General features: G+C 49.3%; 1 protein-coding gene across 1 annotated transcript; it reads left to right on the forward strand.

Annotated features, from left to right (window-relative positions):
- Positions 1 to 209: 209 nt before the first annotated feature.
- rp1l1a (rp1 like 1a) lies at positions 210 to 12,413 on the forward strand. Its single transcript, XM_078290975.1, has 11 exons — positions 210 to 443; positions 1,105 to 1,497; positions 2,086 to 2,350; positions 2,616 to 4,974; positions 5,050 to 5,364; positions 5,929 to 6,386; positions 6,480 to 7,891; positions 8,400 to 9,374; positions 9,581 to 9,992; positions 10,590 to 10,861; positions 11,937 to 12,413. The coding sequence occupies exons 1-11, from the start codon at positions 210 to 212 to the stop codon at positions 12,411 to 12,413; spliced, it is 7,572 nt and encodes a 2,523-aa protein (XP_078147101.1).
- Positions 12,414 to 14,523: the final 2,110 nt, after the last annotated feature.

A 14,523-nucleotide genomic window follows, 5' to 3' on the forward strand; every position in this document is an offset into this window, starting at 1 on the left:
GATGATTTTGCAAGAGAATGACAGTCAAAAATGCCCTGTGGGTGTGTGTGTGTGTGTGTGTGTGTGTGTGTGCGCGCAAAAGGCTTAATGTGACCTTTGCTGATACTTTTAAGTGCTTTGCCATTCTGCTTCTTTAGGATTGAAAGCTGGTCTAAAATATGTGTATGTTTTGTGTGTGTGTACCCCTCAGGTGTGTGTGAGAGGGCAGCATGTATTCGGCCCAGGTAGGGCTGTGGGACCCCCAGCCCCCGTTTAAATATGACTCGCCCCTTCCCCCGCCGCCCCCTCCCACCTCGCGCCTCGTCCATGTGACCACGGCCGCCCCGGCCAAGCGGATCACCTTCTACAAAAGTGGCGACAGCCAGTTCGGGGGCGTCAGGATGGCCATCCACAAGCGCAGCTTCAAATGCTTCGACGCCCTGCTGGACGACCTTTCCCAAAAGGTCAGTGGGACAGGCTTCACAGCTCTGATCCACACTTTACTAGAGGTTTCTTTTGAAGCAGTCGGTATAGATGCAGATGCACTTTCCCCAGCTCACTCTGTATGGCATTACTATCACCAGGGGAGCTCTAGGTGACAGTAACTGCTACATGAGCAGCTCCTTAAATCTTAACCTGTCCTCAAATATATTCCTCTCCCTTCCCTTGGGAAAGATTCCAGTCGAAATTACTTTTCCTTGGCTCCTCTATGATTTTATTCCAATTCCAAAATGCCATCTCAGTATTTTCAAATGCGGTGATTAAGGGCAGCTTAGAATTGAAGAAATGTATTATTTTGCCACTGACTATTGAAGTCTCATTTGCAGCCACACAATGTAATGTAGCATTACAAGATATTAGTGTTATTAAGTTCAGCTGTGAACAGTTGTATGACCAGTACAGTTCCTGGCCACTTCTGATAATGTTAAAACTGTTTAGAGTGATCTATACAATAATGGATATTGTGAGCCATTGATCACACAGCAACTGAAAATTCTGTCATCCAGAAAGTGCTTTTGTGTGCACTTGTGCATACATGAATCGCTTGTTCTGTGTTTGATGCTTGTGTGTGTGTGTGTGTGTGTGTGTGTGTGTGTGTGCCTGCGTGCGTGCGTACACATACAGGTGCCCCTGCCTTTTGGCGTGCGGAACGTGACCACCCCCCGCGGCACCCACAGCATCAAACACCTGGAGCAGCTCCAGGACGGAGGCTGCTACCTCTGCTCCGACCGGCGCCACGCTAAGCCGATCAACATGGAGCTAGCCGGCAAACGGCCGGCCGTCTGGCACCATCACACCCGGAGGCCCCAGCCGCCCGAAGCCTCGTCCGCGGCCCCGCCCGGCCACCTGCCTTACAGGCAGCGGCGGATCCTGCTGGTGAAGAACAGCGAGCCGGGGCTGAGGAGGAGCGTGGTGCTGAGCAGGAGGTCCACCAGGAGCCTCAGGGCCTTCCTGGACGAGATCTCCGAGGTGATGCAGTTCCACGTCCGCAAGCTCTACACTGTCGAGGGGCGCAAGGTAATGTGCATGTCTGTGTGTGCACCACTGTGTGTGTGCATATATACTGTGCATATATATATACCATGTAAGCCCATGTCCTTCCAATTACCTGATTCAAATACACTTATGTACTCAGGAGGACCCAGGCTCTGTGCTTGCTTGCGTGCGTTTGTTTGTTTGTTTGTTCATGTGTGACGCTTTTTGCAATGTGCACTGCTTAGGGAAATTACAGTATGCACTGTTTAGGTGGCACAGAGCCCCCAGAGCCCTGCATAATGCAAATACAATATGCGCTCATACACCAGGCAGCACTGTAGAAGTCAAACAACCAACTGCAGACTGGTGCGCTGTACATCCACATACCAGGAAGTAGTAGAGTTTTTAAAGTCAACATAGTTTCACTCACTCCAATCATGCATAACCCCCCGACCTCCACCTGAGCACCTAGAACTTGTTGAAGTATGTATAGCAGTTTGAGGAGTTTATCATGTACCATGCATCAGTGGTTGTCTGTATATGTCAGTAATTGGATTGTCTACAGCCTTTTGTATTGCAGATGATGAGCTCTGTAGATGAAAATCCTGACGTGTGTGTGTTTATTTCTAGATTGACAGCGTGCAGAGCTTGATGACGTGTCCTGGTGTGTTGGTGTGTGTGGGTCGGGAGGCCTTCAGTCCGTTGCTGTTAGACTTCATCAGGAAGAGCTCGGAGGAGAAGCTGCCTGGTCTGGGCAGCAGGTCCCCCGGTCTGGGCCCCAGGACCCCAGGGAACGGGGCGCGGTCCCCAGCTACTCAAGGAGGAAGGTCCCCCCCTCATGGAGCTCGCTCCAGAGCCAGCGAGTATAGTGAAGGCCATGAGAGCAAGAAAAACTGTAGGTTGTTTGGGACTCAGTATGTGTAAAGAAAAATAATGGCAAATTGTATACAGTGTGAGCAAGGTCTTTGTACATAGGTACAGTATTTGAGTGAGCACATGATACACAAACATCAACATCACCATAGACCTGAAATAAATGATAATCCAGTAAGAAAAGCTAAAAAGAGAAATTTGAGAATGTATGTGTTTACATCCGCATTACAGTAAGAAGTATTATTAATTTTTCTCTACACTCTTTGCTTTTCTCTCTCTCTTTTCAGTGAACTTTGGTCTGCAAACCAAGAAGAGCATCATCCACCCGCGCTCCGATTCCTCAAACCCCTCCACCCGTTTCTCTCTGTCTTCGGAGAAGTCGTACCCCAACGGCCTCAGCACCTGCTCCCACTCCCAGGGCAGGGCAGCCATTATGAACGACGACATTGAAAAGCGTGTCCTGGTCAACAAAGATGGCAGCCTCTCGGTGGAGATGAGGGTGCGCTTCCGCCTCCAAAATGACGAGGCCCTGCAGTGGTCCACGCAGATCAAAAAATCCCCATCTCTGACCAATGATTGCTGCCCCCTGAGCCAGGCCCACCCCCATTACCTGCAGCAGGGCCAATCAGAGAGCTGCTCTGACCCTGACTCTGCCTCCTTCGACCCAGAGGGTGCCGATTATGCCAACCGGCCTCTGCAGCGCGCCCTGGAGAACCGCTGCCCCTGCTGCTACCAGAGACAGGAGCAGCATTATGACCTGTGGGAGAACCCCGCACACTGCCGCAAACAGCCTGCAGTTCCTCCCCCGCACGCATCCAGACACAGCCACACTATGGTGAGACACACCCACTCCTCCAGCTCCTCCTCCTCCTGTCATTCCCGGAGGGTGGTGCGCTGCCAGGCGAGGCTTTCCAACTGCGGAGGAGCCCCTTGTTCGGAGCAGGGCCAGGTGGTCCAGGAAGAGATGTGTGTGACGGAGGAGGTTCAGCACAGAGTGGAGGTGGAGCAGGATGGAGACACCCACGTGGAGGTGTGCAAGATCAGCCGGTGCTGCAGCCGCAGTGGAGTCACGGCCACGGACAGCAACCTGCGCCCTCACAGCAGGAAGTCAGTTGAGGATGACAGGAGCGAGGGAGGGGCTAGCAAATGTATGAGGCCCCATGATGAGCTGATGATGTCGGAGGGGGAGGAGCGTCCGCTATCTGCAGTCAGCAGCTCGTCACATGTCCTGCAGGCGCTGCAAGAGGACCCGGATGACGAGGATGACCTGCCACCTAGCGCCTCACAATGCTGCCATAGCAATGAGCCATCACCACTCCCAACCTCCCAGACTCACCAGACTGCCCGACCACCAAGCAATGTCTCAGCCGGTTCCATCCACTCTACCAAACGCAGGAAGCAAACCTCCCAGGCTGAGGATGGGGGAGAGAAGGGAAGCAGGGCAGTATCTGCAGCCTCTTCCCGTCACTGTGGAGTAGCCACCCCACATTCAATGGCTGGAGCGGATGAGATGGATCGAGCTACCAGCTCCAGGTCCAAAACAAGCCAAGCCTCTCGCAGGTCCACCAAGACCAGAAACCTAAATTTGGAGGAAGAGGGGGCAGCAGATGATGAGAATGAGGAGGTGGAGGAGAGGGTAGCTAGTGGTTTGTCCAGGCATACGGGGCTCTCAGCGGGCTCTGGTCAGTCAAGGGCATCCAGCGCATGTCCTCATTGTGGGGGCGGCAAGCGTGGGACCACCCCTGATTCTTGTGCCTCAGCCACACCTGACCACAGGGCAAAGGAATCCAGCAGTAGAGCCTCAGAGAGGTCCCATCATTCCCATCCTGCCACTCCAAAGCCTGCCTCTTCTCTCTCAAACCAAGATAATGCCAATGATGGTAGTGAAGATGAGCGGGCACCCAGCGGTATGTCTGACGGCTCAGACGGTTCAGCCGAGTCAACACGATCCAACAAGTCCAACCTCACCCAACATGGGCGCTTCTCTGCAATGTCCAATGTCCTAGAGGACAGAGCAACTAGTGCCATGTCTAGAGCTTCCAACCAATTGAAGCACTCTCACTCTCCCACATCTGCAGAAGAACCTTTAACTGAACCAGTAGGAGAGGAGGAAGAGAGGGCACCAAGTGCCACCTCAGCCACAAGCCACAGGTCCAGCAGATCTCACGTCTGTAATGGCAGCACTGGTGCCTCAGCTGAGATAGAGGAGAGAAGCCCTAGCGCCATGTCGGCCAAGTCCAATAATTCCCATAAGTCGACCAAAGCTTCAGAGCGGGCAGTTAGTCCCAGGTCTGAAATTGCTGAAGACTCAACTGCTGCTGAAAGGCCACCGGAAAGAGCCGCTAGTGTGCTGTCAGTCAGATCAGCTAGATCAAATGTTTCCGCTAAGTCTAGTAAATCTCACAAGTCCAACTGCAGTGATACAGGTGATGTAGAGAGAGCAGCGAGTGCCTTGTCTGCTAAATCTGACACTTCGGTAAAGACCAGTGCTTCAGTTAAGTCCGACAAGTCTCACAAGTCCAGCTGTCATTCAAGTACGGGGGTTGCCTCTCCAGCTGACAATACAGCTGAGGAAGAGGTTGACACAAACAAAAGAGCCTCTAGTGCCCTTTCTGTTACGTCTAATGCTTCTGCTAAGTCTGGCAAGTCTCATGCATCCACAGTGTCCCGGAAGACCACAGCTGAGACCAGAGAAGAAGAGGAACAGAGAGAGGAAGTAAGACCTGATAGCATCTTGTCTGCTACATCAGCTAAATCGAATGTATCAGCAAAGTCCAACACATCTCACAAGTCTACTTGTAGTCAATGTGCAAGAGCAGTGTCTCCAGGTCCCCCGGTGATAGTCACGTCAGGTAGTGATGAAGACCAAAAAGAGGAGGAAAAGGAGACGGAGGAGCGAGCGGCGAGTGCCATGTCAGCTAAATCCAATGTGTCGGCCAAGTCTAATAAATCCCATAAGTACACCAAAGCTTTGGAAAGGTCACTTTCTCCCAGGTCAGAAGCTGCAGAGGATGGAGAGAGGGCAGCTAGTGCAATGTCTGTCAAATCAGCTAAATCTAACATGTCTGTTAAGTCTGCAAAGTCATGCAGGTCTAACTGTGATGGCAGTGTGAGAGCTGCATCTTCGAGCTCAAAGGTGGTTGAGGAGGCAGTGGAAATGGAAAAGGAGAAGGAAGGAGAGCAAACACAGGAGAGGCCAGCAAGTGCAATATCTGCTAAATCAACGAAATCTGAAGTTTCTGCAAAATCTACAAAGTCGCATAAATCCAGCTGCAATGGCAGCGCTCAAGCTGTGTCCCCAAACAGTAAAACTGGAGGAGATGAGGGTGGGGCAGACGGGGAGGAGGTGGGAGAGAAAACAGAGGGAAGTGATGAAAATGAAGAGAGAGCAGCCAGTGCCATGTCCTCTAAATCGATAGCATCCGTCAAATCAAGCAAGTCTCATAAATCCGTCTGTAATGGCAAAACAAGAGCGGGAGACAATTCCGAGGAGGGAGAAAAAGCAGAGGAGGGGGATACAAGTGAGGAGAGGGCTGCCAGTGCTTTGTCTGGTAAATCAGCTACCTCTGCAAAGTCTCACAAATCAAACTGTGACACAAGTTCAAGAGTGGCCTCTCCAGCCAAAGACGAGCGGGTGGCTAGTGCCATGTCTGTGAAATCCAAATCTTCAGTGAAGTCCAGCATTTCTCACAAGTCAAATTGTAATAGGAGTGTCAAAGCAGTGTCACCCACTCCTAACACAGCAGATGTTGTCGCCATGAAAACATCAGAAGGGGTTGATGAGGAAGGGGAAGAGGCAACAGAGGAGAGGGCAGCAAGCGCCATGTCTATCGCTGTCATTGAAACAGTAGACGCAGACCTTAAAAGTGAGGAGGAGAAAGTGGCTTCTGAGGGGGAAACTAGCGTCCTATCGACCACATCCAAAAAGTCAAAGAGAGAATCAGGAGGCAATGAGCGTCTGCTGAGTCGTGCCTCATCAGGGTCCGTCTCTCTTGGGTTGCCAGAGGACCAAGAGCAGGAAACACCCGATTCAGACAGCGGCAAGTCCCACGTCTCGTCTCACACACACCACACCGCTCATTCTCAGAGTAAGGGCAGAGCCAAGACAGCGACTCCCAGTGTCCCCAACAGGACAGAGTCTCAAAAGTCCAACTGTAATGGCAGGAAAAGCACTTTGTCTCCCAATCCTCAACCAGTCGATATCCCGACTATTGAAATACCTGGAGGAGATGAAGAGGGTGGGGAAGTGGGAGGGCAAACAACGCAAAAAGCAGCCAGTGCTTTTTCAGCCAAAAGCAAATCCTCAGTTAAAAGCAGTAGGTCTCATAAGTCTGCCTCTAATGGTGATGTTAAAGCAGCAGCTCCAAAGCCAGCTAGTAAGCCTAAACAGCTAGAAGCTATTGCCAGCCCATCCAAAACAAGAAATGACCTCAAACCAAGAAGCGTGAACTCTGTTTCAACTGCAAGAGCCCGCAGCAACGCAAGTAGCCATCTGGACACTCCTGACAACAGGACCTCATCTGCGATGTCATCATCAAGCGCTAAAGTTCGGAGCAAATCCCCCATGAGTGCCAGCCCTAAACCTGCCAATCCTGCGACAGTACTTGAGGGAGATTCAGCAAACAAGGAACTGGAAAAGCAGGTCAAAGGGAAAGAAGATATTGCAGATGAGAAGGTGACCAGTGTCTGCTCCAAGATTCCTAGTTGCCTCAGGCCCGAGTCAGCAGCTTCAGCTCGCACAGGCTCAAAACTGAAAGCTTCAAAGGAGGGTAAGGGAGAGGAAAGTCACACGGTCAAATCCAACGCAGCAAGCGACGGCGGCAGCGTCCGATCTGTCAAAACATCCAATTCTCAAAAGGGAGCAACGCCTAAAGAATCCTTGAGCCCCTGTCCCTTACACAGCTCCAACCCATGCACTAAAGTGGAGACGTCTAGTGAGAGCGCTCTGTCTCACTCGCTGTCTGCGGCCGACCTGCTGAGGGAGACCATGGCTGCTGCGCGTCCCCCCAGCCGACAGTCAAAGGGCAGCGCTGCCAGCCACAAGACCCAGAGTGAGAAGAGTGGGAGGTGCCATAGACACAGGAACCAGAAGCAGCAGGCGGAGGAGCTGGAACTGACACCTGCCTGTCTGCCCAACGCGTCCCCTAGTGAGGTTGTCAGCGATTGGCTGCGGAGCATTCCGGCGAACGGCTGCATGCTCACCCTTGGGGACGAGTTGAACGAAGGTGAAGAAGCGCAGGAGAAGGAGGCAGAAGAGGAACCTGGAGAGGCGGTAACAAAGGAAGAGGATAATCCTGAAGATGAGAAAGGGGAGGAGGAGGAGACAGCAGAGAAAGCTGAGGTTGAAGAGCAGGAAGAGGAGAAAGAGGAGCAAGCTGAAGGTGAAGGTGCGGAGGAGGAGGAGAAGTCAGAAACAGCTCCACCTGCTGCGGAAGGCACTTCCTCTCACCCCACCAGTCTGTTGCTGAACAGTGAATCTCTGCCCAAGGACTGCCATTCTTCAGTAGCAGTGATGAAAGTTCTTCTGAGCCCTGCTCTAGGGCGATGCCACAGCCTACCTGAGGTAAGTCAATGATTTTATGATTAGAATACCTTTATATGATAATTATTATAACCAAAATAATTATTTATCTGTAATTTTAAGTCTATTTATCTATCAGATCATATGTCATATTTTATCACTATTTGTCTTATCTTATCATATTATATGGGACAATCTCAAAGGAGTTATCAAGGTCAAGGTTGTCTTTTTTGTGTCACAAGGATAAAAAATATGTAGCTAAACATAAGATAGATAAACGTACAGTACATAATAACATTATCAATACATACATATTTTAAACATGATAAATAATACATTTTACAGGGGTATCACCAATTTATATAGAGTCATAAATGTCACTGATTTACAGTAGATTCACAGCTCTCTCAAATATACATGGATATAAAATACAATTTGTACATGCATGCAGCTATGTATGTATTTGGTGTTCTTCACCGATTAAACCATGTATGTATGCAATATGTGGATCATGAGTATTCCCCTCTCCCTTGCTGTGGTTCCTCCGCAGGTGTCTGCAGTGTATGGTCGTAGACTGAGCACATCAGCCAAGGGGCTGTTGGACTGCCTGGCACAGCTCCAGCTCATCGAGCCTGCAGTGACCCCTGACCTTTCCCAACAGAAGGATGGCAACCAGCGCTACAACGAAATCATGGGCATCCTTCAATCCCTGTGGCTCACTGAACCCAAGGACAAGGAGGCCAAGGATGCTCGCAAAGACCAGGTCACCCCACCAAGGTCCTCATCCGGGGTGGATATGAGCAGTGGCTCCGGTGGATCGGGCAAGGACAATGGGAATGAAGGAGGAGAAACACCACCAAAACCGACAGCATATGTGCATGAGGAAGAGGGAGCGGAGGGGGATGCTGGAGAGGGGGAGGAAGGACATGCAGCAGAGGCGCAATCAAACCCCGAACTGCTGGAGCCATCCACAGAGAAAGCTGAGGTAGATGGGACCTGTAAAGAGCCGAGCCTCGCAGCAGAGGAACCCATGCAGGGTAAAGAGATCATTCCATCTCTGGACAGCCCCAAAGCCAGCGAGACCCCCTCTTCATCGGACAAGAGCTCCGCCAACGACAGCTCCAAATCCCCCACCGATAACGAGCGAGAGACGCTCGAGGACTCCAGCTCCGGCACGCCTCCGACTGTCCAGCGAGTGCCGCTGACCAAAAAACAGTCCCAAGACCCCGATCCCGTGTGGGTCCTGCACCTCCTGAAGAAACTGGAGAAGCAGTTCATGAACCACTACACTAACGCCATGGCGGAGTTCAAAGTCCGTTGGGACCTAGACGACAACGCCATCCTGGACACGATGATCTCCGAGCTGAAGGATGAGGTGAGCCGGCGAATCCAGAGCAGCATAGAGCGCGAGCTGAGGAAGATCCAAGGTCGAGCCGGGAGGGTGGGGAGGTCGCCGAGGCCGCCGCAAGGAGGGAACCTCTCCAGGGAGTCCACCATGACAGAGAGGAGGCGCCGGATGTTGAAGGTAACAGATCTAGACTAGATCTACTAGATCTAGCTGATGAACAATCAACCATAGAACAGAATGATATAGAACAAACATCAGGAAGAGCAAGACACACATTCATCTTTCATCTTATTGTCTTTTTAATGTTACGTTTTGTCCTTTTTCATCTAACGTGGTATTTTAACTTGAATGGATGATAAACAATGCTCAATTTGTTTTCGCAGGTGATGAAGAACCAATCGGTGAAGACCGGCGACTCCCTCAGCGACGGGGAGATGACGGGCGACTTCAGTGACCAGCGCAGCGAGGACGAGTACTGCCCGTGCGATGCCTGCGTGCGCAAGAAAATGGCCGCCCGGCCTCTCAAAATGAACCCCGCGGCAGCTGAAGCGCCGGTGATGATGGAGTTTGACCTTCTGAAGATACTCCAGCTGAAGAAAGGCCCAGAACCTAAGCCTGCCGCGGCGCCGGAGCCTGCGGAGGTGAAAAGCGACAGCGACGAGGAGGAGAGAAATTTAGAGGTAGTGCAGGAGGAAGAGGAGGAGGAGGAGACCAAAGAGGATATCAAAGCTGACGACGTTTTAGAGGAGACAATCCCCGAGGCAGACATGGAGGCGGAAAGAAAGGAGGAGGAGGGTGAGACAGCAGAAGGAAAGGCAGTAGAAGAGGAGGAAGAGGTCATAGAGGAGGTAGCCACTGAAGAGGGGAATGAGGAGAAAGAGGAAGATGAAGGAGAGGCAGAAAACGATGAGGGGAATGAGGCGCAGGAGGAGGGAGAAACGGGTAGCGAAGAAGCTGAAAAAGAGGAGGCATTAGAAAATGGAGAGGGGGAGGAAGAGGAGGAGGCCGAATGCAAATGCCAGGCCGCCGGAGATGAGGAGGAGAGCAATGAGGCAGAGGAGGGAGAGGAGGGGGAAACGGCGGAAGGCGATGAGGAGGAGGGTGAAGAAACTAGTGAGAACACAGGTGAGGAAGGAACAGCGGATGATGCAGAGAGAGCAGAGGAGGGAGAGACTGCGGAGGAGGAGGGGGAGAACGCAGAGGATGAAGGAGAGGCAGGAGAAGATGACACGGGGAACGAGGGAGAGACAGGAACGGGGGAAGAGGAGGAAGAGATAAATGGGGAAACTGGAGGGGAAGGAGAAAGTGGAGAGGGAGAGGAGGAGGAGGGAGGAAAAGAGGAGGAGGGAGAGGTCGAACAGTGTGTGGTGTCTGAATTTAAGCAGGAAGAAGGAGAAACGACGGGGAGGGAAAGTGGAGACGATGAGGCGTCTGGGGAGACGGAGGGAGGGGAAACGGAGGATGCAAAAAGTGAGGCGAATGAAGAAGAGTCGACACCGGCGGAGGAGTCCGCGGCGGGGAACGTCAGCGCTTCGGCGGAGGCAGAGGATGAAGACGATGGGGAGGACGGCTCCGGAGAGGGTGACTCACATGAAGACAAAAAGGGAGGAGAGACGGAGGAGAGGGAAGGGGAGGCGTCAGAGGAGGGAACAGCCTCGCCACAGGTAAAGACGAACTGTGATTGGATGTGAAAAACATTCTTTTTTTTATATTTTTTATACAATCAGTAATTCCTCTAAGGAATAAACAGGAGAAGGCTATGTGTTAAGATAACCTGAATTTATGATGTGATGAAATGTTTCATAGGTTAGGAAATTAATGAATATCATAATAAGTTTTTTGTAATTAATACTTCAGTGAATGGTCAGATTAACTAGTATTTCAACAGCTATATTTTCTTGCTGTTGAATTTGAATGTGATTCTGTGATGAGTGACATGAATGCACTGGGAATGGGACACACAATATAGCATGATGACATGTCACATTCGAACATATTATCTTTGGTAAAATCTACCATTACATATCACTATCCAAATGTTCTGTAGGTCCATGTTGCCATAACTAGTTACCAACTAAATCCTGATTTTTTTTTGTTCCCCTCATCTCCTTTCCTTTACATGATTAGTATTATTCCATGTTAAGCAAGTTTAACTATGTTCTGCCAACATGAAACTACTGAACTTGTTTTCCATATTAAGTTCTACATTCAAGGCAGAATTTTGTAAGATTTTTTGTCCATTTTCACCAAATAGTGGATATCTCATTTTGGAACAAAACTCTTTAGATGTTTTTTGTATTAACATTTGACAGGACAGATAAAGAGACAAGTGACTATTTTTACACAGCTTTCTGACATCAATGCGAATAACTTCCTAAATACCTATTTTAGCATCACCTATTCTAAAAACATCACAGTATTTGAACATGACCATGAGGTTAGAGGAATCTGACCTACTGCAGCCTTCCCCCCCCTAACTCTAAGCCTGTGGGAAAAGATAATCTTGCTATCCAATTAGGCAGACTGAACAAATCTGTTTGGTTTGGCAACAACAGAGGTCTTCCACTGATGGCAGTCTGCTGTTATTGTCACTCACCAACTGCTTTGCGAAAGACAATTGAGCCTTTAATTTACCAGGCTGTCATACTTTATACTGGATGCATTCTGTACTGCTCATCCCACTCAAGACAAAATGCATTTGTTCAAAGATTATTTCCCGTTATCTTGTCTAACCCTCAGGGCCGGGAGGCGACTCCGGCTGTCTGCGTGACAGAGGGAGAGGAGGCCGACGGCGAAGACTCGGACACCGACAGCAAGCGTCCGAGCGACACCAGCGTGGACGAAACGGGGCGCGAGGGAGGAGCCGAGACCACAGGAGACGAGGTTGTGGAAGATCCTGTGGAGGAGTTCAAGCCTGAGGAGGAGGAGGAGGAGGAGGAAGACGGAGAGAAAAACAAAGGGGAGGAAAGCGCTCTTCCGCACCAGCACACCAGGACCTCCGTGGAGTCGCAGCCCGGCTCCATGGAGGCCATCGACACGGCTTCGCCCCCGCACCTCGTAACCCCTATAGTGGTCCAGGAAACCGTGCCCAAAATGGCTGTATCCACTGGGGAGGGGGTTGCTGGGAAGTGCCAGAGGAGGGGCTGCTCGCCGGCCAGGGTCAAACGGCGCAAACCCAAAGAGAGCAACGTGGAACTGGGCGACTTGAAGCTCTAAACTCGCACAAGAAACACTAAAAGACTCGCTGTCCGCTTCACCAAATGAAACATTCCTATTGTCGTGGTGTGCAGTGCAGATTTGAGGAGCGTAAGGTCACAGACTGCCGCTTACAGCACTGACATCCAAATCCATGGTTGCGGAAGCGAGAAGACTACAACTCCCATAAACCCTTGCTCTTTTCACAACAACACAAGTACAATTATTTAGGCCAATGAACTGTAATCCTGACCAAAAACAAAAGACTGAAACACTAAAAGCACTTTATAACTCTAGATCTGGTATAGGAGGAATCTGTTCAGAGAGGACTGCTATCACAACAATGTGACAGGGGGAAATGTTAGAAAGCCTGAACCTGAAACTTGAAACATTTTATCACATAACACACGATTAAACATACAGTGTATTTGTAATTGTTATTTGTATATTTTTAGAAGCAAAATTGTATTTATGCACATCTATTTTCAAGGGATATTTCTGTACTGTATTTGTGTGTGTTGTTATATTTTTGAAAAAACAATCACATTTTCCAACACCTGAACAACAACTCGGTTATGTGCACTCGGTTTTGTTACAGTGAACCACAGGGTTAATGAATGATATCATATAGCCATAAATATACCATGTACCTCCAAGAGACGTTAGATGTTAGTTGACTGGTAGTTTGACAAAACCAATGTATCGCTATGTATTGATTCAGCTGTGTGTGTTTTTGTTGGTGTATCTCAATACGTCCATGCTGGATTCTCAGGGATCTGGACACCCAGGCTTGCTGTGGCGCTGGATGCACAGTAGGGGCGGGGCAGGTCGCTTTCCAAATGTAATCTGTTACAGATTATTCCATAACCTTCTTAGATCTGTGGTCTGTAGAGTAAACCTCGGTGATACTCAAGCTCAGTGATGTAATCTAATTGTCGGTCGCTTTTGGATTACTTTCTCCTCCGACACTGATGGAAAATGAAGTAAAACATAGAATTTATTCCATTTATTCCAAATTGCATGTTGAGTAGCCTTATTGTATTATCTAACACCATTATTAATCATTATTTCAAGATCTGTATTTTCCCTTCAAACAGGCTTCTGGGTAACCTCTTATCTTTTTTTGATTACCCTCATTATGTATAAAAATGCTAATGTAATCAGAGCACAATGCACTTGTCACAAAAAAGTGATATTGATGCATATCTGTGGTATCTGCGGATCCACATTTAAATACCAGGACACTAGAGTCTACATTTCAGAATAATTTGTTGTGAAACTTCCACAGCAATTTAGAGCTTTGCTTAGGTGTTACATGTTCTGGATTCAGACGGGGCTTGCATAAGCGTGTGTGTATGTGTGTGTGTGTGTGTGTGTGTGTGTGTCGGAGAATCTGCTGAAGCGTGTTACTAATGCCTTACTGTATCCATGGTTATATGAGGGTAGACAGACGGAGAGAGAGAGGGAGGATGGCAGTCGGGGTAAAGGCTCTCGTCTGTCGAACAAGCTGGGATGGAGCGACAATATTCTTCAAAATGCTGGAAGATTTCTTTTTATTTAAGACTTTTCACCAGGTTAGGTATTCAAGGAGTATTCAGTAGTCTGGGTCCCCAACTAAGCTACTAGAGCAGTAATATTCTAGCACAGGTCAGTGTGAACGAGGCAAAACATGTTTTCATCTCCCAGGCTTAGTTTTGAAGAAGCCTGTGTGAGATACCAAGGGGTGGGTGTGCCTATGCCTATGCTGCTATTGGTCTGTTTGGCTGTCCATCAGTGTATGACATCACCAAGTGAACACCATGTACCTAGAGCAAACCGTGTAAAGTTTCCAATGAATATATGAATGTAATAATGTTGATACGAATAAAATGAATGTACATGACGGCGATTCCCATGTTGTTATCAAAATGCCAGCTAAATACATGATGGATATACATGACATTTTAAACTTCTCTTATTATGCAACTGTCTGTTATGATGTTATGGTGACCATGTAATGTTTCTATGTAAATGAGTCCTTTATCCAGGGTTAACTGCGTTCTATAACCTATTTGGCCCTAAGCCGATGGGGCTTTTATCCCGGGCTAAGTGGCATTTCACACCCGTGTGCTCTAAAGTGGGCTAACATTAG

This window comes from Centroberyx gerrardi, chromosome 21, assembly GCF_048128805.1.
Source record: "Centroberyx gerrardi isolate f3 chromosome 21, fCenGer3.hap1.cur.20231027, whole genome shotgun sequence".
Lineage (NCBI taxonomy): Eukaryota > Metazoa > Chordata > Actinopteri > Beryciformes > Berycidae > Centroberyx > Centroberyx gerrardi.